At 39.8% G+C, this 26,791-nt stretch overlaps 1 protein-coding gene across 1 annotated transcript; it reads right to left on the reverse strand.

The window, feature by feature from the left end:
* Positions 1–9,898: 9,898 nt before the first annotated feature.
* Positions 9,899–24,774, reverse strand: LOC113011530 (NXPE family member 3-like). Its single transcript, XM_026151029.2, has 7 exons — positions 24,705–24,774; positions 24,395–24,574; positions 13,123–13,575; positions 12,599–12,891; positions 11,972–12,042; positions 10,703–10,909; positions 9,899–10,625 (listed from the first exon to the last, which is right to left on the reverse strand). Exons 2-7 carry the CDS (start codon positions 24,512–24,514, stop codon positions 10,069–10,071), a joined length of 1,701 nt encoding a protein of 566 aa, XP_026006814.2. The 5' UTR covers positions 24,515–24,574; positions 24,705–24,774; the 3' UTR covers positions 9,899–10,068.
* Positions 24,775–26,791: the final 2,017 nt, after the last annotated feature.

Consider the following 26,791-nt stretch of genomic DNA (forward strand, 5'->3'; position numbering starts at 1 on the left):
TGAGCTGGGCAGCGAGACTCTGTCTAACTTCAGTATACATTTTTGGCAGTGCCTCTCTGGTGAAGTATTTCTAGCTAGGTAACCGGTATCTTCGGTCAAGAGTTTTTAGCAGCTGTATAAAGCCCTCTTGTTCCACAGTTGAGATGGGGACCACGTCTTTAGCGATATGATAGGCCACTGCTTTAGAAATTTCCCCCCACTTCTCACTTTTTCTATCATATGGCACAACACGTGCATATGAGTGTTGTAAGGTGGTCTATTTCGCGGCAGGAACCTGGGAAGACTTCGGTCTGGGATACAGCACCCAGTTTCACACACTCTTCATACTGCACTTCATGGCGCAGTTGTAAATGGTGGAAAAGATTAGTAGTGCTCGAAACTTTCGTCAGGACGCTTTTTCGACATTCTCTACAGAATACATTATTCTGCTGCTCATCTGACACTTTGAACCCGAACCATCTCCAAATAATTGAACCATTGGTTTTCTTTTTCCGACGATCTCCTCTTCGCTAGCTACCGTGTCCATCTTGTCGCCAACTGGAGGTGTAGCGATGGGTGTTGTGTTCAGTGAGGGAGAGAGGCGGGGCAGACAAACCCAGATGAGAGAGAGGCAAAATAGCGGCTCCATAAGTGTAATTATAATGCAACATAGACTATATCGATATAAACGATATTGTCACATCTTATGTCTTGTATAAAAATATATCGATATTTTTTAAAAACTCGATATATTGCCCAGTCCTAGTGTATATTGTGAAGAAGTTGCCCATATATCAAATTGTGCATACGTTTGTGCTTTTGGTTTTGTTTTGCATTCACAACACGTTCATCATGCCATCACGTTCATACATTTTCTAACACTGCTAGTACTCAATCCAACACATGTCATTTTTTATCATTTATGTCATTAAATGTGTTTAAGATTGAATAGTAAGAGTCCATTTTTCTTTTAAGCACACTCTGGATGTGACTACAGCCTCCTTATTTAATGTCTCCCGATATATGTTACATATCTCAGCGGCAAGGTGGTTCAGATTTTAGCACTTGTGGTAAATGGGTTGGTTCTTATATAGCGTTTTTCTACTATCTCTGAGCACCAGTGTTGGTCAAGTTACTTGAAAAAAGTAAACAGTAACTAATTACTGATTACTTCCCCAAAAAAGTAATCCCGTTACTTTACTGATTACTCATTTTCAAAAGTAATTAATTACTTAGTTACTTTTTAAAAACACGATTTACAACCTGAAGAGGTGATAAAGCGATAGATCTTTCAGCCCAATTCTACTTTTTCTGCATAATCCATCATACAAAATGTAATCAAATGGAAAAGTCTCTTTTTTTTAAACTTGTTTTATTAGTTTTAATCTTTTAACTTTATGCATCAAGCAAAAATTTAATTATATGCAACATTCTCTGACTTGAATAAATTAGTTTAACATTTAAACCTATTTTCTGCACATTCCAGCACATAAAATAAAATATTTTTTGTGTTTACACTCAGTCTTTCAAATAGATGCAAGTAAAACACAGCAGAAAATAAATAAAGTCAAAGACTCAGCGGTCCTTTTGCTCTATTTTCACCTGTAAAGCAGGAGTAGAGTAGGCGGAGGTTTACCCTGGTGCAGGTGTGCTGCGGTCAGTTGAAGAATCCGCGAGCTTCTCTGTGAATTTCCCATTACGTCGTTGCGCACTCGGTGCTTGTTTAGGGGTTTTGTTCGCTGTAAAAAGAAGTTTTCTTCCCACGCACGATGGACGCTAATGTTTTTGTAACTTTTTATGGAATCAAACTCAAAATAAGGTCAGTACTTCCACGCTTTAAACGCTGCACGCTCATACTGTCTCCCACAATCGATATGTGATCCATTGTTGATCTGCACACAGCTGTTGTCACTACCTGGCTTACGTCACTGTCGTGAGACATTCTCGCAAAAAAAATCACGGTTTTAGTAACGCAGTAACTGTCACGGTCCTGGGTCTCCTGACCCAGCGTTTTTAGTTCTTTGTGATGTTTGTATTATTGTACTTGTGTGAGTTATTCTATGGTTTCTAGTTTCGATCCCTTGCCCTTCATGTTGCTCTGTGTCCCCTCTGTTCTGTGTAAGTCTGTGTCTGCATGTTTGAGTTCCCCTCTGTGTCTCTCGGTTCTTAGAGTCCTCTGCCTTATGGTTTATGTCTCTGTGTTTCTTAGTTGCTGTCTCCACTGTCAAGTTCGCGTCTCTGTGTGATCCTTCCTGTTTTACTTTGAAGGTCCGTGTCTTATGTGAATGTGTCCTGCTTTGCTTGTCTCGTCAGTCCTGATTTCTCCCAGCTGTGCCCTCCTTCTGTGTCTCATTCCCCTCGTTACTCCCCAGTGTATTTAAACCCTGTGTTTCTCTGAGTCAGTGTCGCGTTGTCCCTCATGCTGTGTGGATCTCCCTGTGAGATTTAGTCCATTGTTTCCCAGTTTAGCTTAGTTTACTTTGTATGCTCGTTTTTCTGTGACCAGCCAATAAAGCTGTGATTTTGAGTTCATCCCCTGAGTCTGAGTCCTGCATTTTGGGTCCAACTCCTGCCTGCCGCACAGCGATTCATGACAGTAACGCAGCGTTCCTACGGGAAAGTAACGGTAATCTAATTACTGTTTTTGCAATAGTAATCCCTTACTTTACTCGTTACTTGAAAAAAGTAATCAGATTACAGTAACGCATTACAAGTAACGCGTTACTGCCCATCTCTGCTGAGCACTAAATGTGCTATTATGTTATTTTTATGCCCCTTTTCAGTGCTTTCTAGCATTAACATGCATTCACACTCCATGGGATGGATTGGCGAGCAACTGCCAAAGATATTTGTCATGCAGACTGGAGCAGACAGGGATTGAAACGCCAGCCTTGTAATTATTAGGTGACCTGCTCTACCAAATGAGCTACAGCTACCCCATTGTGAGTGACAGGAAGGTTCTATATTCAAAGCTTTGTGGGACCTTTCTACCTCCTGTGCTTACTGAGTTTTCTCCAAGTACTTTAGTTTCTTCCATCTCTACTTCCAGGAGCTCAGCAGCTATAAAGGTCATCTACCAACCAGAAGGTTGGTGGTTTAATCCCTGGCTGCTCTAAATATCCTTAGACAAGATACTAACCCCAGATTGACCTCTAATGCATCCATTAGATTATGAATGTGTGTGAATGTTTAAATAGAAAGCACTTAAGCATAGAAAAAAAGTGCTTGTATGAGTGGGTGAATGAAGTTGAGTAAAGTAGAGACTGTATAAGGACCAGTTTCTCTCACAGCCCAAAGACATGCACAGTTAACGACACATTCTAAACTGGATGCAGGTGTCAATAAATAAATAAGGTTTTAACTTCTTAACATCAGCCAGATCTTCAGGTATCCATTTAAGGTTTGGTTATGTTTTGGGTGTGTTTACTGTATATCTGAGTGTCAAACACATGAAATTTCCATACATAAAAACACATAAAAAGAGGTACGGTCAACCTTACACCTATTTCTTTCTCAGTGAATACCTGGTTGATGTTATGAGGTTAGCAATATTTGAGAATAGTGGTCAGTAATACGAGAAAAATACCTGAAAGTATAAAACATCAAGCACAAGTTGTTGTGTTAACAAGGTATTTGATCTTCTAAGAATGAACACATAAAAATGGATTTCATGCATGAGTGTAGAGTTGTTGAAAAGCCTAATGGATGGATACTATAATCTAATATATATTGTTGGAATAACTGAATGTACTGTGAGGGGAGTGCATGTCACAGGGGAGATGGACTGCAGCTGCACCCGCTGTAGCTTTCCTTTGTTCTGTAACTGCTGGAACATTCACAGTGTGGACCAGAGTGATTCAGTTTCAGATGAGGCTGTAAATGTTTCACGCTGCTTTAAGCACTTCACAAGTTCACAAGTTTTACGGACACTTATACATGTTGAGTAAAGTTACTGTAAACCTGTTAGACTTTAACACATATACATCTGACTAATGCAGACAGTGCCGAGTGTTACAACTGTCAAAATGCAACAGCAAGCTTGTGTCATTCATTTGATCTTTTTAAAATTCTGTGCATACTCACAGCTGTAGATTATGCAGCTGTGACAATTGTGTTCGCACATTTCACCCTAAGGAGACTTCAGCCCCATATTCTTCTTTCCTCAAATAAAAGTTTTAGTTTTCAAATATTATAAGGCCTTTAAAAAAAGCCAGGGTAACAAGTACCACAACAGCTTTCTGACAAAGAGCAGAGTAAAGGCAAAGTTCCACTCTGAGCTGCAGTTCAACTGCTTCATGAACTGGTGGCAGCGAACACAAGATTTAGCTCAGGGTCTCCAGAGTTTTAGTCCAAAAGCCACTGTGCCATAATTCATCAAAGCACAGATTCTGTAAATTATTTTTAGACAGTATAGTTTGAGAGCGAAAGTGCAGGAAAAAAATCATGTTGGATATCTATACTGATATGGACTGGTTAATATGTTAGGAGTGAAAGGCTGCCACATTGTGTGATGGAAGACATCCCAAAAAATCAAATAAATACAATGATGGGGCATTTTTTCTCCCACTTCATTTTGCCGAATTTTCACCGCAACAACTGAAAAGGGTACAGGGTTGTTTGTATGACCCCCACACAATTGTATCCATCACTGAGGCATCACTGAGCTCCTGGACAGTCGAACGTTCGTCCTGATGCCGTTGGATGGACTGAAACATAATGTCCCAGAGGTGTTCTAATGGATTTGGATTTGTTATGGAAAATGCCAATAGGGCTCCACAGTGAAAGGCAGTGATCAGAGGGTCCACTACAGGACATCGGGCCCTCAGGGCAGTCTGTATATTTTGTTCAATTCAAGTTCTCCAATTCCAAAAATGATAAATATTACAACTGCTACAACAGCAGCATGTGAAAAATTTGCATTGATTGTGACTGATGTTACAACATGGAGCTGCAAGAATTCATTCTTAATGATACAATTATGGAGCCTTTTCACTTAGTTTTAGGGATCAACAGCAAAACGTAATTAAAAATATATAATTCAAAGTTGATTGTTTTGAATTTTATATGTCTTAGGCTTTAGAGTGGGAGGGTCTGATTAATAATTATATGCTCTCACTTTTATCAAACACTGGCTCAGATTTACTTTGGATTGTTCCTTTAACTGGGTAGCCACAAAGAAATCATATCAGTCCTCTTTTAAACAGCAGCACAGTCCACAATGGAGTTCTGAGGGCTGGCAGTGGATTAAGTCAGATAAAGCTGTTTGTTGCTATTCTTGAGAACATGTTTTTTCAGCTGGTTTTTACTGCTTCCTTGTAGGTTTGGCTTTTGCTCTTACAGGCCTCATTCTCTTCACTCCATTTGTGTTCAAACCACACAGGGTTGTCTCTTCCTGTTAGACACTCACTTTGCCACTGCTGCAAACTCACATCAAACTCTTACTTTTGACTTACAACTTGCTTTTATGACTTCCTTGCTCATCATGTAAAATGCAAAAATAAGAACAGAACATCATTAAGAAAAAGCACAACAGCAGATGAGGTGGATCAGCTGCTGGTCTTAAAAAAAGTCTAAACTTTTGCTCCACCTACAGGCCTCCACCTTTGAAGTCCAGTGGTGGCATAACTAATTATAAATCCTGGAAACCAGTACATTCAAACTCTGAAGCATATGACAAAATATGTAATGCATTCTTTTTGATGCATGAAACAGATCTTAAGTCTTTTTCGCTTTCATTTTAACTATGCACATTTCTGACTTTAGTCATGCGCGGTTTTTACATTAGCTTTGCTCAACACACAAACTGTCAAATGATTCATAAAGAAAAGGGGAAAAAAAGGGGAAAAGAGCACCATAAAGCAAAAGATGCAGCTTTTACCACAACATCATGACCACATCACAGCTTTTAGGCAAGAAAAAGGTTGACAACAAATGAGCAAAATCTATACTGATACTTGCCGTTTTAAGCGCGCGTGTGCGTTCACTCATTTGTGTCAGGTTAAAAACAACTGTAAGACAATTTAAAAGAAAATGAAACACAATTTCTTTATTAAAGGGGGAGGGGTGGGGGTGTTACAAAGCAGTTTTTATGCTGACTGCTAACAGTGATCAAGGATTATGATAGTCACTTTCATTATTCACACAATGTGTTAGCAGAGATCTGGCCTACTGATCAGCCACACTTCTTGTGATGAGGCACCTGTTAGTCAACTCATCCTCGACTGTAATTCCTGCATCCAAATAGTTCAGATTGCTGCTCTGAGCCTGGTTCTGCTGCAGGTTTCTTCCCGTTAAAAGGGAGTTTTTCCTTCCCACTGCAGCCAAAGTGTTTGCTCATCGGGGTTAAATGATTGTTGTTTTTTTTCTTTGTATGTATTATTTCAGGGTCTATCTTGCCTTGAAGCGACTTTTTTTGTGATTTGGCGCTATATAAATAAATTTGAATTAAATCGAATTGAATTAAAATCCCTCACCAGGTGCTGGCTGAAATGTTTATAAGAACATGGACAGAAAAAAAAAGCTGCATCTTTTGTATTTTTCATATAAACAAATGTGTCAGGATACAATAGAGACAATTTAAAAACTTAAATCTCAAAGTATCCGGTGAAATTAAGAGATATATATTCTGATGAAAACACTCGTTTTAAATCACACCCAGACCACATAACCGTATTAGAAAGATTCATGTTGTGGCTTCATTATTTATTAGTCCTTTTCATTAGTGCTGTCAGCATTAATCTCGGTAGAATAAAGTTGACGCCATAACTGCATTAACGCGGCAAATCTCCGTTAGCGAGTATCTCCCCGTCTGTCATGTTTCAGCTGTGTGGCAGGCAGGGATTGGACCCAAACGCAAACTCACTGGAGACAGGATTGAACTCAAAAGGGCAGCTTTTATTGCTGAACACAAAAACTCTACAAAAATCTAAACTGGGAAGACTAACAAACACTGACAAAGAGAAACACAGGGCTTAAATACACAGAGGGATAACGAGGGAATGAGACACAGAAGGAGAGCACAGCTGGGAGTAATCAGGCTGGACGAGACAAGGGAAGCAAAACAGGAAACACTCACATGAGACATGGACCTTCAAAGTAAAACAGGAAACACACTGACTGAATTCTAAACATTCAAACTTAACAGCAACTGGGGAGACAGAACATAGGAACCTGAAACATGGTACAAAAACGTCACAGTGGACATAACATGGAACACAGGGAAGCCATATGACAAAGCCAAAGAACTAAACCTATGATAACCATAACAGACCTAGGGAAACAAGAAACAGTACAACAAAGGTCTCAAAACATAAACCATAATATAAAAACACAAGATCTCTTCAAAATAAAATAGGAAACATAATGAGACGCAGACATGACAACCAGAACTTGACAACGTAAGACACAGACATGAAACACATGAAGAGCAGGGGAGACTTAACATGGGTTGGAAACACAAGGGGGAACTAATAAGCAAATGAACATAGGAGACCTAATGAGCTTAAACATACTATAAACATCAAAATGAACTAAAACCCAGGATCGTGACACCGTCTGTGCGGCTGGACGGTGCAAACGCGTTAAAGAGCTAGTCGCACTATATCATTGATGCCGTACCTTTAATATTTAAGTGTATCACTCAAAACAAAGCAAAACCTGGACATCTGCATAAAATCCATAGAAATACATTCCAGAGTCAAACACATCCACGTGTTTGATTAGGCAGAAGATGGATGAGAAGCTGAAAGTCATTTCAGGTGATCCCCTTATTGAAATCCTTCGCACCATTCACTACTTTTACCAGGAGTAAACATGAGTCTGATCCAGCTGTACCAGTGAACCAGAATGTTATGGAACTGGATGTTGGAGCGCTGCAGCATGATTTTTTCTGGAACGACCTCCACAGTCTGAGACCCACTGAATCAAATTAAATGCTTTTTTAAACAAGAAAATGCCATACATTCAGAATTAATGAATTAATTAAATTAAGTCTTAATTAAAGCTAGGTTAAAATATAAAAAATATGTCAGCACATACACAGGCTGCAGAGACTGTCTTAAGAGACAAAGCTGTTATCAAGTTGAAGTTAATCACTGCACACACGACTGAAGCTTTGCAATGTCTGGAATTATGTGAGACCCAGGAAGGGGGGTCTTTCAATAAAAAGAGGAGGGTGTTTTTCTCAAACGACAACAAAAACGCTACCAGGAAAAGCCACCGATACTACACTTTTACCCACATGACATACAAATGATATTTTCTTCAGTTTCTCAAGGTTAAAAAAGCAGCGACATAAAAACATCTTGTTAAAAAAGATCCAGTTCATTTCCATGCTCAAAAGACTTGCTAAATAAACTCAGATAATGAAAAAAAAATAGTGTAAAATAGACAAGAAATGTGTGTAGAGGTGTGTATAGGTTGTCAAAACATGGTTTCCTGTGTCAAATGTTAATTATTTCTTTGAAACTTTATCATGATAACTGACTTCTTCCTGTGTTATACAGTAACTATGGCCACTAGAAGGTGCTGTTAATATGAATAGAAATTATGTAAGTTGTAATTAAAGAGCAAACTCTTTGGCTGAAAACCCATAATTCATTAATAAACAATTAAACCAATTTCCCTTGGGATAAATAAAGTATTATCAATCAAATAATCAATTAATCAATATGGATACTGTTAAAGTTTAACTTACTGGCTGCTGCTAGTATTGGCAGCTCTCTACCCAGTCTACAGGATATTTACACCTCACGCTGCATTCATAAAGACACTAGCATCATGGCTAACCTGCATGACCCCTCCAACCAACTGTTTACTCCTCTTCCATCCGGAAGACTTGAAGGAAGACAGTTGCCAGAAACAGAGGGGGCTGGCAGCTCAGACGAGCCTCTAATCGCAACATCCCAGTGGCTGATTAAATGTGATTATTATGAGTGTACTTGACCTAGGAATGGTGTGTACTCCAGGTGTTTTATTTAATGGACGCCAGGCAGGGTGGTTTCCAGCACTTGGTTAAGCCACTCCGTCTGGCCATTAGTCTGGGAATGATAACCAGAGGACAGACTAACCTGGGCGCCACTCATCACCATTATCATCATCATTATCGTTTATTTACATAGTACTTTAAAAACACACCTGGTAGACCAAAGTGCTGTACAATACAAATATTTATAGTAATAAAATAGCAGAAACCAGACATAGCAATAACATTCATAAAAATGTCAGGTACCCACAGAGTAAGAATAAAAATAGGTTTTTAATCTGGACTTAAAAACTGGCACTAATGTAGCTTGTCTAATATGGAGAGGAAGGCTATTCCAAAGCATCGGAGCTGCTACAGAGAATGCTCAGTCTCCTCTAAGTTTCATCTGTGACTTAGGGACAGAAAGCCACAGTTTCTCAGCTGACCAAAGCGTACGCATGGGGACATGGGGCTTCAACAAATCAGACAAATAAACAGGTGCCAGACCCTTTAGAGATTTAAAAACCAATAAAAGGACTTTAAAACGAATCCTAAATTCAATTGGAAGCCGATGTAGACAAGCTAAAACCAGAGTGATGTGGTCGAATTTCCTTCTGCCTCAAAAATATATCGGTTAAAGATCTGGAGCACATTCTACCAGATATTGTCCATATTTGTGGCGAATACAAAGGCATCACTACCTCAGATAGTACAAAATTTTAAGTCTTATTCTAATCAAAATAAACAGATACAAAAATGACATGAACAAGAGAAGTCTATTGAGAGTTTGAGCTTGTTTTAGAAAAGTGAATATGCTTGGCACAACAGTGCTCTTAGATCATGATTCTGATTGCAAAAGCTCCCAGGCAGGATTGTAGGGGTTAAGAAACTAGGCAAGGACATTATTCTATATTGATCAAGATGATACTTCAGATGAGTCATTAGGATCTTTTTAAAAAAAAATACCTTCGTGAAGGCTAAAATTGGCCTTGAAAATTTCAGCTTGAAAAACACTCATATCATTGAGGCCTAGACTGAAGATTAGTTTTTGCAATTTTTGAAAAGTTACTTTTGGATTTTTTATAGTTTAGTTTAAAATTGTGCATGGACTGCCAAAATAAACACATCTATCCACCCTTTTGAGGACATATGTAGGACAAAAGAACATTAATCATGTTCTTGATAATTGAAGGTTGTGGGTGGAGCTCATGTGGCAGATGGTGGGCCACAACCATCTCCCAGGCATCCACTAGATGGACATTCAGTTCTTTGAACATATCCCTGAGCACCTTGTCCTGCTGTAATGAGTACCAATCACTGTTAGTAGATGCATGAAGGAAGGTCTTCAAACTTTTGGGGTTTCCAGTCCGAATGACAATCAGTGTGTCTGGAGCCCTGGACAGCAGCCGGACCATCGCTCTGCGGATGGTCTGCAGCCGGCGGATAAAGAACTCAATAGGGAAAGTGCCAAAGTGTGCCCAGATACCAAGTACTATGACCGTGTCCCTGCCTCCAGGCACCTCGTCGAGCTCATTGGCAATATAATGCAGCTCAATGGCTGGGACACTGACGGATCGTAGAGGAGGACCGTGGGTGCGGTATGTCACCAAAATGTTGTTTTTGTAGTCCAGGGACATCAAAGGTCCAATTGTTTTCTGGCTATGCATGTTAAATGCCTTTAGATCTAAAAAGGATTACACAGGGAATAAGTTAAGCAGCAATAAATCAGTCGATGCCAGAAAGGTTTAGTAGATCTGCTACCTGGTAGTGCTGCATCAAGGTACTCAAACCACTGCCTCATGGTGGAATCTCCATACATATGAACGGTTTTTCCTTTTAGACACTGAGTGATGGCTGAGGAAGAGTTGAACTGATGAATTGGGGTCACACCTAGTCTTCTCCACACACCTTGAAAGTAATAGCCAGAGGGTCCAGACCCCACTCTGCTGCTAGGCACCTCTGACTCACCTGACCAATAAAACAAACAAACAATTGTATATTAGTGTATTTATTATACACACATGGTAAACATCAGATGATACAATGATACAATCACTACAGAGAGAACACATTTTTACACTGCTAAAGTTAAAGATATTTCTCTATTCAGATTTTATATCTGATGTGTGATTAAGACATTATAGGGAGCAGCCCACAGTGGTCCTAAACCTAACTAGATTTTAATGTGGTCTATTATCCATTGAAGAATTTCCAAGCACTTTTACCACTACTGCTGCTAAGTGTGGGTAACTTTCAGGAAGCTTTATCACTATGCTCTGTGATTTTTTTTAATGTCCTGAATGTGTGCAAAATGAAAAGAAGTGGTTATGTCTTGAATTTATTTTAATTTTAATTTTTTAATTTTGTGCAGAGGACCGATGCTAGTAATGAGAGCTAGGATTCCAGCCGCAACTCAGGAGATTAACCCTCTGGTTTTGTGCATAACCTTGTGAGACAACTTAGGGAGAATGTTCAGGGGACAACCAGAACTGTGGTGCCTACCAGTGTGCCAACATGTGCTGGAACAGAGCACATTGAAAAAGTAGAAGATTTTTGTCCACAGAGACACAACTTTAATGACCACAATCCCTATACTTGCCTAATTTTGACTTATGTCAAGTTACTTAAAACTCAAGTTGAACAACCACTGTTTGACTAAGCGAGGGAAATCCGGAAGTCACTTCAAAGACAAATCCAAGAGAACTGAATGAGACTTAAAGGGAGCTATCTATGCCAAACAATATTACTGAAAGCAAGCTGAAGGTAATCTTACAAAATACAAAGGAAGATCAGCCTAATTCAAATCTGGGAAGGGGTTTAATTTTTACTGGCCTATTCCATATCTTGTATTTTCATAATAGACTTCATTATTTTAGGAGATAATAGAATATTAAATGAATAATAAACTGCTTGCAATTAGTGCAACATCCATAGTGTTTTAGTTAATTACTGTAAGTACTTCACTTAGTCCTTTCAGTTTTTTTTGTTTTTTTTTGTTAGAGACACCAATAGTAAAGAATCAGGCTTTACCGTTCTGTTTGGGCAAAACGTTGACACTCGCCACTCCTGAAGGAGGAATAGCGACTTTCAGATTGACACCACTTAGGGAAAGAACACATATTGAAATATTTTAACAAAAATGGCAGAGAAATTTTATGTTTTCTAAACTAGAATTGAATCAAACACAGCAGTCAGCAAAAACACTTGGGTTTGACACATCAGCTGGTGACCCCCCCCCCCCCCCCTTCAGGCACATTAACATAAAAAGAACATCACAATACAGTTTAAAAGTAAACTTCTTTCACTGTCACAACAAATCGTGAGTTACTCATTTATGCTTTTCCCAACTCTGCTCACTTCCTCTGGCTGTAGTTTGTTGCATTGCAAATGCATGTTGTCAATAGGGAAGTTGCAGTCTCTCTGGTGCCACATAAATACTCATAACTTCACTATTTAAAATTTCACCTATTAGCCATCAGAAATGCCAATACTGATGATAATATCAGATAGCTAAATAATTGATAGCTGCCTGCTAATACATCAGTAGGGCTGTAATAAAATTGTTTTACTTTGATTCTAATTGATTAATTTTAGTTCTGCCTCTTCATACATAAAACTCCAGAGATTTACCACCTTTGGCATATAGAAAATGCTCACCTCTGAAAGAGCTTCTCCATGGTGCTAATGTTTTGTTTATATCCTTCCTTGAAGTTGCTGATCCTGGTATCACAGCTTAGACTTTTTGGCTTGTAGCAGAACCATGGCTCATTTGTATGGAGGTCAGTGTAGTTGCACACAGGCTGCTGGGTTGGACGTAGACATACATTACAAGTGGTAGTTTCAGTGACTGAGCCTAACTGGAACTGGCTCTTGAAGAAAACCCTGTCAGGATGTTCTGTGTTCAGCCTTCTCAGCTCTGTGACTGCCTCACTGGGGTGAACCAGTATCACCTAGTAGGACAAATAATTAGAATTTTGTAACCTGCTCCGTTTGTTTTATAGACTGCACTTGTCACCAATAGAACAATCAAGTGAAATCAAGATTTATCATAGACTGGCAAATGGTCTGCAGATGAAAAATGAAGCTAATGTGAAGTGCCACAAAGTGAATCTTGTGATGTGACCACTTGATGTTAGCTTCAAAAGCAAACAAGCAATAATAGTTAACGTAGTAAGTGTCACCTGAACCTGGGCGTTTCCTTCCCAAAGTAAAGTGAATATAGCAGAGTAGGAGCCATTAAGATGATCTAACACTTGCCCTGCCACACCAGCACCAAGGGCTATGTTATGCAGCCGGGCAAGTAAGACATCTCCCCCAGACCTCTTCAAGTGTCCCTGGAAATCGTGCATTTGAATCATAACCTCAAGTTTGTCTCCTATGTGCCACTGTCCCCCTCCCCACCTTGGGAGAATGGTGAAGGCACTGTGGGCTGGGTGACTCGTACTGTTCAGGGAAAGAGGTGATGGTAAAGATGGAGTTTCAGGCCAAGCGATGGAATCTAATAGGCGTTGTTCTTCAAGAGCTTCCTTGGTGGATAGTGGTTTTAACTTGCAGAAGTCATAATGCATGTCAGCAGGTGGAGTGACAGTGGCAGGTCTTGGAATGATGAAGGTGGTGTTCACTTTAATCTGAAACTGGAAAAAGGAGAGAGTATGACATTGACAAAAGGACATTCAACCAGGTATACATCATACAGCTATTCATCTTTAGTTCCTAGCACAGTATAATGAAAGATTCTTTTTGAAATAGTGTGTCATGCTTTCATTGTATTACTTGTATTAATGCAAATGTATAATGTTGCCTGTCAGCTGGTAATTTAATAGAATAAATGTATCACTGAACATAAATAACTGATTGACTTGTATGTCCAATACCATTCTTTTTTCTTTTCCATTAAAATAAGACAACAAGCTGATGTTTGAATAGCTACTGGAATATGACAGTTTCCTTGCTAGAGCTTTTGCACAATCGGTGAATACAGGTACAATAACTGTTGTTCAAAGGCTACTAAATTAAAAAAAAAACAAAACAGAATATAAAAAGCTGTTTTCACTTTTCAAATTTCTTTATCCTGTTTCACAGTGTGAACGAGAGACATTGATTCACTTGTCCACACCACAAGGATATACAGCAACGACATTAGAATGTTATTCAGACTGGAGAAGTGCACTTGGATAACAAAGAGAGGAGAGGTAGTCAGAACCAGAGATGGGCAGTAACGCGTTACTTGTAATCTGATTACTTTTTTCAAGTAACGAGTAAAGTAAGGGATTACTATTGCAAAAACGGTAATTAGATTACCGTTACTTTCCCGTAGGAACGCTGCGTTACTGCGTTACTAAAACCGTGATTTTTTTTGCGAGAATGTGTCACGACAGTGACGTAAGCCAGGTAGTGACAACAGCTGTGTGCAGATCAACAATGGATCATATATCGATTGTGGGAGAGAGTATGAGCGTGCAGCGTTTAAAGTGTGGAAGTACTGACCTTATTTTGAGTTTGATTCCATAAAAAGTGACAAAAACATTAGCGTCCATCGTGCGTGGGAAGAAAACTTCTTTTTACAGCGAACAAAACCCCTAAACAAGCACCGAGTGCGCAACGACGTAATGGGAAATTCACAGAGAAACTCGCGGATTCTTCAACTGACCGCAGCACACCTGCACCAGGGTAAACCTCCGCCTACTCTACTCCTGCTTTACAGGTGAAAATAGAGCAAAAGGACCGCTGAGTCTTTGACTTTATTTATTTTCTGCTGTGTTTTACTTGCATCTATTTGAAAGACTGAGTGTAAACACAAAAAATATTTTATTTTATGTGCTGGAATGTGCAGAACATAGGTTTAAATGTTAAGCTAATTTATTCAAGTCAGAGAATGTTGCATATAATTAAATTTTTGCTTGATGCATAAAGTTAAAAGGTTAAAACTGATAAAACAAGTTAAAAAAGAAAGATAATTTTCCATTTGATTACATTTTGTATGATGGATTATGCAGAAAAAGTAGAATTGGGCTGAAAGCTCTATCGCTTTATCACCTCTTCAGGTTGTAAATCGTGTTTTTAAAAAGTAACTAAGTAACTAAGTAATTAATTACTTTTGAAAATGAGTAATCAGTAAAGTAATGGGATTACTTTTTTGGGAAGTAATCAGTAATTAGTTACTGATTACTTTTTTTAAGTAACTTGACCAACACTGGTCAGAACTGCAAAGGTAGACTTTCCAATTAAACATACATTTAAAATATAGTAAAATATAGCGGGGAGGTGGGGGTACATATTGGCTTTTCTAGCAGAGCGAGGAAGAGAGTGATGAGCCTTGGTAGGGTTATATAAAGTCTGCACAGGTTGAGACTAAATTTAATCCAACTGTTACAAACCTGATAAAAGACATATTTCTGATTTCTAAAACTATATGTCAGCTTTTTCAATTTAAATATTTTTACAATATTACATCATGCCAATTATCTATTGTTCGTGGCCTCGGGCTTGGACATTTTCTTGTAACAGTCTTTTTACTGCCCACCAATAGTTCCTGTAGTCTAAAGCAGGGGTGTCCAACTCCAGGCCTCAAGGTCCAGTGTGCTGCAGGTTTTAGGTGTGTCCTTGATCCAACAGAGCTGATTTAAATGGCTAAAATACCTCCTCAACATGTCTTGAAGTTCTCCAGAGACCTAGTAATGAACTAATCATTTGATTGAGGTGTGTTGACCTAGGGTGAGATCTAAAACCTGCAGGGACACTGGCCCTTGAGGCCTAGAGTTGGACACCCCTGATCTAAACGATTAGACTAAAGGTAAGTCTAAAGGAATTTGTGTTTTGAATACAGTGAATGTATTCATTGAATGTCAGTCCAGTATGGCTTGAGTTTTGGGGAATCCTAGACTATGTGCCTCCGCTGAATTGTCTCCAGCAGGATATTTGATTTCTGTTATGGCTGTGGTGGCAGACGCGTGGAGCGTTGAGAGGAGGACCCAAGCGCAAGTACTGACTAGGAGTGAGCTTTTTTTTTTTTTTTCTTTTTATAGTGGCCAAACGAAAAACAAATGACAGCTGAGCATGCCAGCGACTAAACTAACAAAAAAACCTAAACTGGAAGGAGCATGAAACATAAAAACCTGAAACGGGGAAACATGGAACATGCAGACCAACGGCGAGAGACACAGGACTGAGAACATGAAGAACTCAGCAGGTGATACACTTGAGAAATGCAAGAGAACATGCAGATGAACGAACAACAAACAGAAGAAGACACAGGGCTAAAGTACACAGGGAAACAGGAGGGACTAAACAGGCATCACGAGAAAGGGAGGAGGCACACAGACATAAGGCAAGGACTATCAAAGCATTATTTGTGACGAGCTCATCAGCTTACTAAAAAAGAACGGTAGCTAGCTTGTACTGTTGGGACGTAATATTGTTATAAGCTAAGATGACCTTAAAAGAGCGGGGCTACATGTGGTGATGCTAGCTAGTGTAGAATCCTTCACTGCACACATTAACTCTGTGGATAAAAACATAAAGTCCACCAGCGAAGACACAAAGGATAAATGTTTGCCATTCCTGGACTGTGCCGTGTGCATCGAAGAGAATGGAAACCTCAACACTGAAGTTTACCGGAAGCCCACGCACACGGACCAATACCTCGTCTTTGGCTCCCACCACCCTCTGGAACATTAACTTGGAGTAATCGGGACCCTACAACACCGAGCAAAAAATGTTCCCTCTAAGTCTGAGGTGAAACACAGGGAACACACACATGTAAAGGAAGCTCTTAAAACATGCGGTTATCCTAATTGGGCTTTCATCAAGTCAGCAAAGAGGCACAGAAAAGAAGCTCAGACACCAACTAGGGAGGATCAGAAAGACAAATGCAACAAAATTGTCATCCCCTATGTAGCCGGTGTATCAGAGAAACTCAGGAGAGTCTTCTCCAAGCACGACATCCCATTTTACTTCAGGCCCAGCAACACACTCAGACAGAAACTGGTTCATCCCAAAGACCAAACTCCTAAACACAAGCTCAACAACATATTGTAGCTGTACAGTGCAGCTTTCATACCTTGGCTCGTGTGATTAGGTAGAGGATCAAGAGGGGGTCCATGACCCTCTTGCGGACACTCCCATAGGGCTTAAAAGCTGGGACTCTCCACCAATTGTGCTCGGAACTGAAGAAGCTTCTCGAATGAGAGGTGAAACGTCTTCAAGAAAACTTAAAGAAGTCCAGACGCTTTTCTTTTCAAACTCCTTAGATTACGATGACCTGGATGACTGAGAACCTTCACAGACATATAGCTAGCGTTTGCCATGTTAGCTAATTACCTTCACCAGGTGGGCCACAGGTGTATAGTGGGAGGTTCAGCTCTCCCTTTCACCGCAGTCCCTTCATTCTTTATATATCCGTGTTGGACTGAGTGTAAATACAGAGGCTGAATGGCCTTTGCACTGGTACGAAGTATGTGCGCTTGTACAAAGCTTTTGGCACCATCAGCACTGTAAAATAGCCAGGCAACAAGCCTGTGTCCGTCAAACCAATTAGAGAACTTACATTACACTGTATGGCTAATTTGCATTACTTTGGGATTTCTGAAATAAGATCCAATAGTTAATCTATTAGCTAATCCAGTAGTTAATCTCAAATCTAATTCATTTGCTAATATAATGACAAATTTGTTAGAGTGGAATCACCATTTGAAATGTGAGAAATAAATCTTTGATTTTTCAATCCATTTACTTATTTCTCATTTACATATGTATGTATAACTTGTACATATCTTTCTTGTGTAAATGTAAATTTGTCTGTTATTGTGTACAGGGAGTGCAGAATTATTAGGCAAATGAGTATTTTGTCCACATCATCCTCTTCATGCATGTTGTCTTACTCCAAGCTGTATAGGCTCGAAAGCCTACTACCAATTAAGCATATTAGGTGATGTGCATCTCTGTAATGAGAAGGGGTGTGGTCTAATGACATCAACACCCTATATCAGGTGTGCATAATTATTAGGCAACGTCCTTTCCTTTGGCAAAATGGGTCAAAAGAAGGACTTGACGGGCTCAGAAAAGTCAAAAATAGTGAGAGATCTTGCAGAGGGATGCAGCAGTCTCAAAATTGCAAAGCTTCTGAAGCGTGATCATCGGACAATCAAGCGTTTCATTCAAAATAGTCAACAGGGTCGCAAGAAGCGTGTGGAAAAACCAAGGCACAAAATAACTGCCCATGAACTGAGAAATGTCAAGCGTGCAGCTGCCAAGATGCCACTTGCCACCAGTTTGGCCATATTTCAGAGCTGCAACATCACTGGAGTGCCCAAAAGCACAAGGTGTGCAATACTCAGAGACATGGCCAAGGTAAGAAAGGCTGAAAGACGACCACCACTGAACAAGACACACAAGCTGAAACGTCAAGACTGGGCCAAGAAATATCTCAAGACTGGTTTTTCTAAGGTTTTATGGACTGATGAAATGAGAGTGAGTCTTGATGGGCCAGATGGATGGGCCCGTGGCTGGATTGGTAAAGGGCAGAGAGCTCCAGTCCCACTCAGACGCCAGCAAGGTGGAGGTGGAGTACTGGTTTGGGCTGGTATCATCAAAGATGAGCTTGTGGGGCCTTTTCGGATTGATGATGGAGTCAAGCTCAACTCCCAGTCCTACTGCCAGTTTCTGGAAGACACCTTCTTCAAGCAGTGGTACAGGAAAAAGTCTGCATCCTTCAAGAAAAACATGATTTTCATGCAGGACAATGCTCCATCACACGCGTCCAAGTACTCCACAGCGTGGCTGGCAAGAGAGGGTATAAAAGAAGAAAAACTAATGACATGGCCTCCTTGTTCACCTGATCTGAACCCCATTGAGAACCTGTGGTCCATCATCAAATGTGAGATTTACAAGGAGGGAAAACAGTACACCTCTCTGAACAGTGTCTGGGAGGCTGTGGTTGCTGCTGCACGCAATGTTGATGGTGAACAGATCAAAACACTGACAGAATCCATGGATGGCAGGCTTTTGAGTGTCCTTGCAAAGAAAGGTGGCTATATTGGTCGCTGATTTGTTTTTGTTTTGTTTTTGAATGTCAGAAATGTACATTTGTGAATGTGGAGATGTTATATTGGTTTCACTGGTAAAAATAAATAATTGAAATGGGTATATATTTGTTTTTTGTTAAGTTGCCTAATAATTATGCACAGTAATAGTCACCTGCACACACAGATATCCCCCTAAAATAGCTAAAACTAAAAACAAACTACTTCCAAAAACATTCAGCTTTGATATTAATGAGTTTTTTGGGTTCATTGAGAACATGGTTGTTGTTCAATAATAAAATTATTCCTCAAAAATACAACTTGCCTAATAATTCTGCACTCCCTGTAAATACTTACGCTATTGTGTACTTCACACACATGGAGAAATGCCAAACTGCCTTTCATTGTTCTTGTAACAGTGACAATAAAAAAAAGCTATTCTATTTTATAATTGTATTTTAACAAAAGATTTTGAAAATAATTTTTTAAATTTGGGTTTTCTAAATGGTTTTTGAAATGAGGTTTATGTTTTTTTTTTTTTTGAGGAATACATTTTCGATTGTAAGTATTTATTAATGGCTTAATAATTCATTTGAAAATATTGATTCATAAATTTATAAATGAATTTACATTATTAGATAATAATTATATTAAATAAAATAATATTCACAACTAGCCACACTCTGCAACAGTTAGACAGAGTAGGTTACAGGTAGGGCCCCAACAGTCAGCAAAAGAAGTCATAAAACAATAAAAGAGGCTCCCTTATCAAGAGCATCCCAGCACACACATCCCAACTGTACTTCCATAGTTTCCACATTTTTTAATTACAAACAGTTACATTATCTTATCATGTCAGAGGTAAACTGAAACCATGTCCAACTAAACCGCCAAAGGTTTTTCACATTTTCTTACACCCCACACCTTTATCTCTACAGGCAGACAATTACACCTCCTACTGACTAACCGAACCACCATAGTTTTTCCACCTTTCTCTTTACAACCTGCTCTTTATATCTGCATCTCAGAGCCCGACTGAAATCAAGTCCACCTATATAAAAACAGTCCATCAGACACACAGTATTTTCCAGAGCACTTCACAACTGCCGCAAGGTATATCGTTTTAACTTTTTATTTTTTCAGATCCCAGACACAGCGGTGTGAGGTAGTTAGCACACAATTTGGCCATGTAAAAAACATCGATTGTTTGGAACACATCAGCAGAGAGGTAGAATTCATACACTCAACAAAAATATAAACGCAACACTTTTGTTTTTGCTCCCATTCCCCATGGGATGGACGTAGAGACCTAAAATTCATTCCAGATACACAATATAACCATCCCTCCCAAACAGTGGTCACAAATCAGTCCAAATGTGTGGTAGTGGGCACATCTGCTATATTGAGATAATCCATCCCACCTCACAGGTGTGCCACATCAGGATACTGATCTGACATCATGAGTAGTGCACAGGTGTACCTCAGACTGCCCACAACAAAAGGCCACCCTGGAATGTGCAGTTTTGTCTCACAGCAAAATGCCACAGATGCCACAAGCAATGAGGGAGCGTGCAATTGGCATGCTGACAGCAGGAATGTCAACCAGATCTGTCGCCCGTGTATTGAATGTTCATTTCTCAACCATAAGCCGTCTCCACAGGCGTTTCAGAGAATATGGCAGCACATCCAACCGGCCTCACAACCGCAGACCTCATGTAACCACACCAGCCCAGGACCTCCACATCCAGCAGGTTCACCTCCAAGATCGTCTGAGACCAGCCACCCAGACAGCTGCTGGAACAATTGGTTTGCACAACCAAACAATTTCTGCACAAACTGTCAGAAACCGTCTCAGGGATGCTCAACTGCATGCCCGTCGTCCTCATCGGGGTCTTGACCTGACTCCAGCTCGTCGCCGTAACAGACTTGTGTGGGCAAATGCTCACATTCGATGGCATCTGGCACGTTGGAGAGGTGTGCGCTTCACGGATGAATCATTGTTCACATTGTTCAGGGCAGATGGCAGCTGAGAATGTCCCAGTTCTTGCATGGCCAGCATACTCACCGGACATGTCACCCATTGAGCATGTTCGGGATGTGCTTGACCGGCGTATACGACAGCGTGTACCAGTTCCCACGAATATCCAACAACCTCGCACAGCCATTGAAGTGGAGTGGACCAACATTCCACAGGCCACAATTGACAATCTGATAGACTCCATGCGACGATGTGTTGCACTGGATGAGGCAAATGGTGGTCACACCAGATACTGACCGGTTCTGGGTCCCCAGACCCCCAATAGCGCAAAAAACTGCACATTCCAGGGTGGCCTTTTGTTGTGGGCAGTCTGAGGTACACCTGTGCACTACTCATGATGTCAGATCAGCATCCTGATGTGGCACACCTGTGAGGTGGGATGGATTATCTCAATATAGCAGATGTGCCCACTACCACACATTTGGACTGGTTTGTGACCACTGTTTGGGAGAGATGGTTATATTGTGTATCTGGAATGAATTTTAGGTCTCTACGTCCATCCCATGGGGAATGGGAGCAGTAACAAAGGTGTTGCGTTTATATTTTTGTTGAGTGTAGCTGTTCATAAGAGTTTAATTTAATCAAACCTCATTTTACGGATCTAAGTGGCTCCTCATCACTAGCCAATTCACCATTGTATTTAAGCATAAATTTGAAAAAATGGGACCACCAAGAATATCCTAAAAATGGCATTGAGGTGGGTGTTACAGTGAAAAAACAAAAAGCAGCCAAATTTTCATCTGAAAATGTTTCATTTTAGTAAAAACAATGCTCTGTAGTTTGATACTGTCGTTACAGACCAAGCAAATGTTTAAAGCCTTTGGACGCACATTTGAAATGCACTCATTCTCCTTATCAGCTGGAAACATTAAAGCCGTAAAATGACTTTTTCGAACGGATAAAAACTATCGAACAAACAGCAATGTTGAGCCTGTTCCAAAATTTGAATGTACATGTGTTGAAGGTGCGGGTCTTGATGAATTATTAAACATACTTTCTTTAATTTTTCGAGCCACAAAAACAACAACTTTTAATTTTCTTCTGCTTGAGTCTCGGCCTCGGGTAGCTCTACTTATCATTGCTGAGTCAGTTGTCTGTTTGTGCTACTTTTTCAAGGAGCAGTGGATTATTGGTAAGGGTGACTTTATGTGTTTAGTTACTTAAGTGGAAGTACTGTGGAAAGTTTTACCTTACATACATAGATCTGACAGTACAGCTTCTGAGGTAACTGTTTACAAAATGTTATATTCTATCCACAAGTTCTTTGCAATTTTACATTGATAAACATTATCCTTAACATATTTGGCCCATATAAAGTACTATGGCCATCACACTGTCATTTAGAATTGTTTAAATAACTCGTGTCTTAAGTCTTTCCATCAAACAGAAAATAAAAAAAGTCGCATGGTTCACTTTTATATCACAAAATGTTAGAAATATAAGTCGTTCACAACTACTCTGAAACCATGAAACCCCTTACAGAAGAAATGGCCCGTTTGATCCGTTTTTAAATAAATAAAATGGTTGCATCGCTGCAAGGTGTGACACCAGAATCACGAAATGAGTGTATTTAAAAGACGATTAGTTTGAAAAGAGCAATACTGGCTGCTTTGGGGGAAAAGGTGACATTGTGTGCAGCGTGTTTTAGAAGTAGCCCCAATAGCGTTTATTTTCTAAAGGGCTGAATGTTATTTGCGATCATCTGTTGTGTTAAAAACTACTCTGAAACCATGAAACCCCTTACAGAAGAAATGCCCGTTTGATCCGTTTTTAAATAAATAAAATGCTTGCATCGCTGCAAGGTGTGACACCAGAATCACAAAATAAGTGTATTTAAAAGACGATTAGTTTGAAAAGAGCGATACTGGCTGCTTATAGCATTTATTTTCTAAAGGACTGAATGCTATTTGTGACATTTACTGTGTTAAAAACTAGCTGGCTTTGTCTCACTCTTAGTTCAACATTCCGAAATCCCGATTTTTAAATAAAATGATCGCATCTACCCTGGAAAGAAACCCCAGTAGATGTGTAAAAACTAGTTAAATTAAAACTAGGGGTTTGATTAAATGAAACGCTTGTGAACATGCTGACATCACCCATTCAGAAGAAATTCCCATTTGTGCCATTTATAAAATAAAATGCTTGAATCACTGCAAGCTGAGACATTGTCAGATTTAGAAAATTAGTGTGATTAAAACACTATTACCAACACTTTTGACTAGAGCACCCCCTCTTTGTTAAGGTGCACTGTGAACCAAAACAGCTTCCACTCCGCCAAGCATGAAACAAGAAACAAAGAATTGCTTTTAAGAACACATATGTCTGCATAACTGAATGTTGCGATACACCTAAGTGATAAAAAATAGTTTAATTAAAAAACCCTATGGTTTGATTAAATTAAAACCCAGTTAAAAACACATAAATGGTAAATGGCCTGTATTTATATAGCGCTTTACTAGTCCCTAAGGACCCTAAAGCGCTTTACATATCCAGTCATCTACACACTGGTGATGGCAAGCTACATTGTAGCCACAGCCACCCTGGGGCGCACTGACAGAGGCGAGGCTGCCGGACACTGGCGCCACCGGGCCCTCTGACCACCACCAGTAGGCAACGGGTGAAGTGTCTTGCCCAAGGACACGACGACCGAGACTGTCCAAGCCGGGGCTCGAACCAGCAACCTTCCGATTACAAGGCGAACTCCCAACTCTTGAGCCACGATCGCCCCTTAAAAACACATAAATTCATATAAACCTATAAACTATAAACCACCGGGAGGAGGCCCCGGGGCAGACCCAGGACACGCTGGAGAGATTATATCTCTTGGCTGGCCTGGGAACGCCTTGGTATTCCCCCGGATAAGCTGGAGGAGGTGGCTGGGGAGAGGGAGGTCTGGGCCTCTTTGCTTAGGCTGCTGCCCCCGCGACCCGGCCTCGGATAAGCGGATGAAGATGGATGGATGGATGGAAACCTATAAACTCATATAACCCCTATGATGCCCTGTGGTGTTTCCACACATGAACAAGCATAACCGGTAGCACACCTGAACGCGCATGCGCACACGCACGAAACTGGTCAAACAGGTTGTCAAACCGGTTTGGTTGGCCGCCATCTTGGACTAGTGCCATCGTATTACTACTCTGCTTGTTTGTAGGTCTTTCAACATTATGCACTCCACACTGTATATAAATGCCACTTGTTTTGCACATATTCAACTCTGTATATTTTATATATTTTATTATTATTATTATTATTATTTTATTTTATTTTTTTACTATTTAATTTGTAAAAATGTGTATACACACACACACACACACACACACACACACACACACACACACACACACACACACACACACACACACACAGTAGTTTGAATTAAGCAAAAGTCCTCACCTCCAGGATATCCATGATGTATAGCATTAAGATAAAGATAAACACAACCAAGAAGAGGAAGATGTATCCTCGCTTTGGAAGGCAAGTGCGAACTTTCTCGTTACAAAGGTGAAACTTCATGATTGCTAAACTCTCATCATCTCTGGTTGCAGTGTTGTACGATGACCAGTTCACCTGGTACTGGATTTGAGAACGAGAATATTAACTAATGTCTGCTCAAAAATAATACATAACATTAAACAAAGGCAAGTACATTAACAATGCTAAATACATAAAAATCTGACATTTGCTTTTCAAAATTCTTTCCTACCTCAAAGGAGGTGATTCTTTGAGTCCCTGTGACGAAGGTGATTGTGCTGCTTTACAAGTAATTATTAGTTATTGCAACAATGTAACAAGGTACTTTTATTACTGATTATGTGGGTGGAGTTGGAGGAGGAGTTGGATGTGGAGTGAATGAAAGCATAACTGATGACGGCCTATTACAGTTTTTTACAGACGCTAGGACACATCTCGCAATACTTAGGTCACGTTTGCAAAACTCCTCAGTGAGCACAACAGAAGTCTATGTGGGCTAAACTGAGGACCAGTTATCATTGTTTTGGCACAAAATGCATTCAATGACTACATCTCTCAAATTTCATGAATCATCTTCTCACTCAGACACAACAACTGCCAAAAACCTTTGTACGTACAGGACATTTTGCATGTGCTTACATACTGTTTTCAAAACTGTTAAACTTATGGTCAAAACAATAACACAATGCAAAACTTGAAAAGACAGCAAAATCCAACAGCAATATTTTATTGAAACATATTTTAACTCTAAAAATGCAGTTTAACCAGCCACAGCTGATTCTCATTGTAGATGAACATCTACACGGGTGTTACTCCTTCACTTTTTCAACTCCTTCAATTCTGGCAGCCAGAAGATTCTTTCCTAGGTGTATTGCCCTAGATGACATAAGATGTGATGTGGATGAGAACCTGTGGCCAAATGGAGGAGACAGAGTAGATTAGCATTACTATTGTATGTGTATCAGTGGATGGTGTGTATACAAATTCTTGTATTTTGGGATTACTGGTGGTGGTCAGAGGGCCCGGTGGCGCCAGTGTCCGGCAGCCTCGCCTCTGTCAGTGCGCCCCAGGGTGGCTGTGGCTACAATGTAGCTGCCATCACCAGTGTGTGAATGTGTGTGTGAATGGGTGGATGACTGAATGTAGTGTGAAGCGCTTTGGGGTCCTTAGGGACTAGAAAAGCGCTATACAAATGCAGGCCATTTACTTAGTGCAAAAACATAAAAATACATAAACAAATATTAACGAATTCTGCATGATGTCTGATTCATTCCAGTAACATATATTGAAATCATAAACAGAGATGTGTCCTTGTTTTACACAGGAAAACACTGTGTAATGCTACATGTTGTTAGTGTTTTTTAGGTCATTGTTTTGTGGGTGACAAGGTGTGTTTGTCGGCTGTCAACCTTTGCTAGTGTTCTGGAGGAATGTGTTTATTTGACAGCTGAATGAAGTGTTTTGGTAGTTGTAGTGCATTTTGAATGTGAAATGAACTGCTTTGCCAAGCTGAGGGTCAGTTAGGAGAATTGTGTGAAGAGTTTTGCAAAAGTGACCTAAGTATTGAGACATGTGTCCTAGCGTCTGTAAAAAACTGTAAAACAATATTCTTTGGCCATGTTGTTGCAGTATATTAATGACTAACCTCGTACTGTTGATAGATTATCTCAGTTGTTCTACTGACTGAAGTTTGGTCTGTTTACAGCATCCTGCCATGCGATTGCATTTGCCTTTGCATGTTATATATTTGTATGAATATATAAAATACATTTATAAGTATATGAAACAGTGTTACAGTGAAACAGTGACTAGCTATTCCTGTAACACTAAGCAAAACACTAAGCTGTACTAAGTAAAAACCCACAGTACACCCATACTAAGAGGGACAAAAAGTATATGCACAGACTAATTAGTAAGGTTTTATTCTAACACGTTGTAATAGGTATCCCTTTTAGGGCAATAAGTAATCCTACCACTAATTGTGTTTTCAGGAAAGCCAACATACCATTAAGAGGAAAGTTCCCCTAGGTCCCATGTATTTTGGTCCCTGAACAACAAATAGGTCACTAGATAGGAAGAGACAAAAATGTAAACCTGTGACTATTATAAAAGGCATTTCTACTCGTAATCTGGATATACACCTGTGGTAGAGTCTCAAAAAAGGCAATATTGCTGAAGCCCTCTACAGAAAAGGTTAGAGCAGGCTGTACCTGCTGCGGAGACTGTTGAAATCTCCCAATTCTTTGAATCTTTGGGCTGAAGGAGGGACAATACTCGGTGTATAAATGCTCAATCAACAATCATTTATTTCCATACAAT

This window comes from Astatotilapia calliptera, chromosome 3, assembly GCF_964374335.1.
Source record: "Astatotilapia calliptera chromosome 3, fAstCal68.1, whole genome shotgun sequence".
In the NCBI taxonomy this organism is placed as follows: domain Eukaryota; kingdom Metazoa; phylum Chordata; class Actinopteri; order Cichliformes; family Cichlidae; genus Astatotilapia; species Astatotilapia calliptera.

What these genes read in the sequence shown, in the direction of transcription:
- LOC113011530 (XM_026151029.2), bottom strand. Translation starts at nt 24,514, where the DNA reads ATGAAGTTTCACCTTTGTAACGAGAAAGTTCGCACTTGCCTTCCAAAG. An exon ending in ATGGAGAAGCTCTTTCAGAG is followed by an intron (nt 12,043 to 12,598) that starts GTGAGCATTTTC and finishes TCTTTCCCTAAG; the next exon opens with TGGTGTCAATCTGAAAGTCG. An exon ending in CCTTGATGCAGCACTACCAG is followed by an intron (nt 10,626 to 10,702) that starts GTAGCAGATCTA and finishes AATCCTTTTTAG; the next exon opens with ATCTAAAGGCATTTAACATG.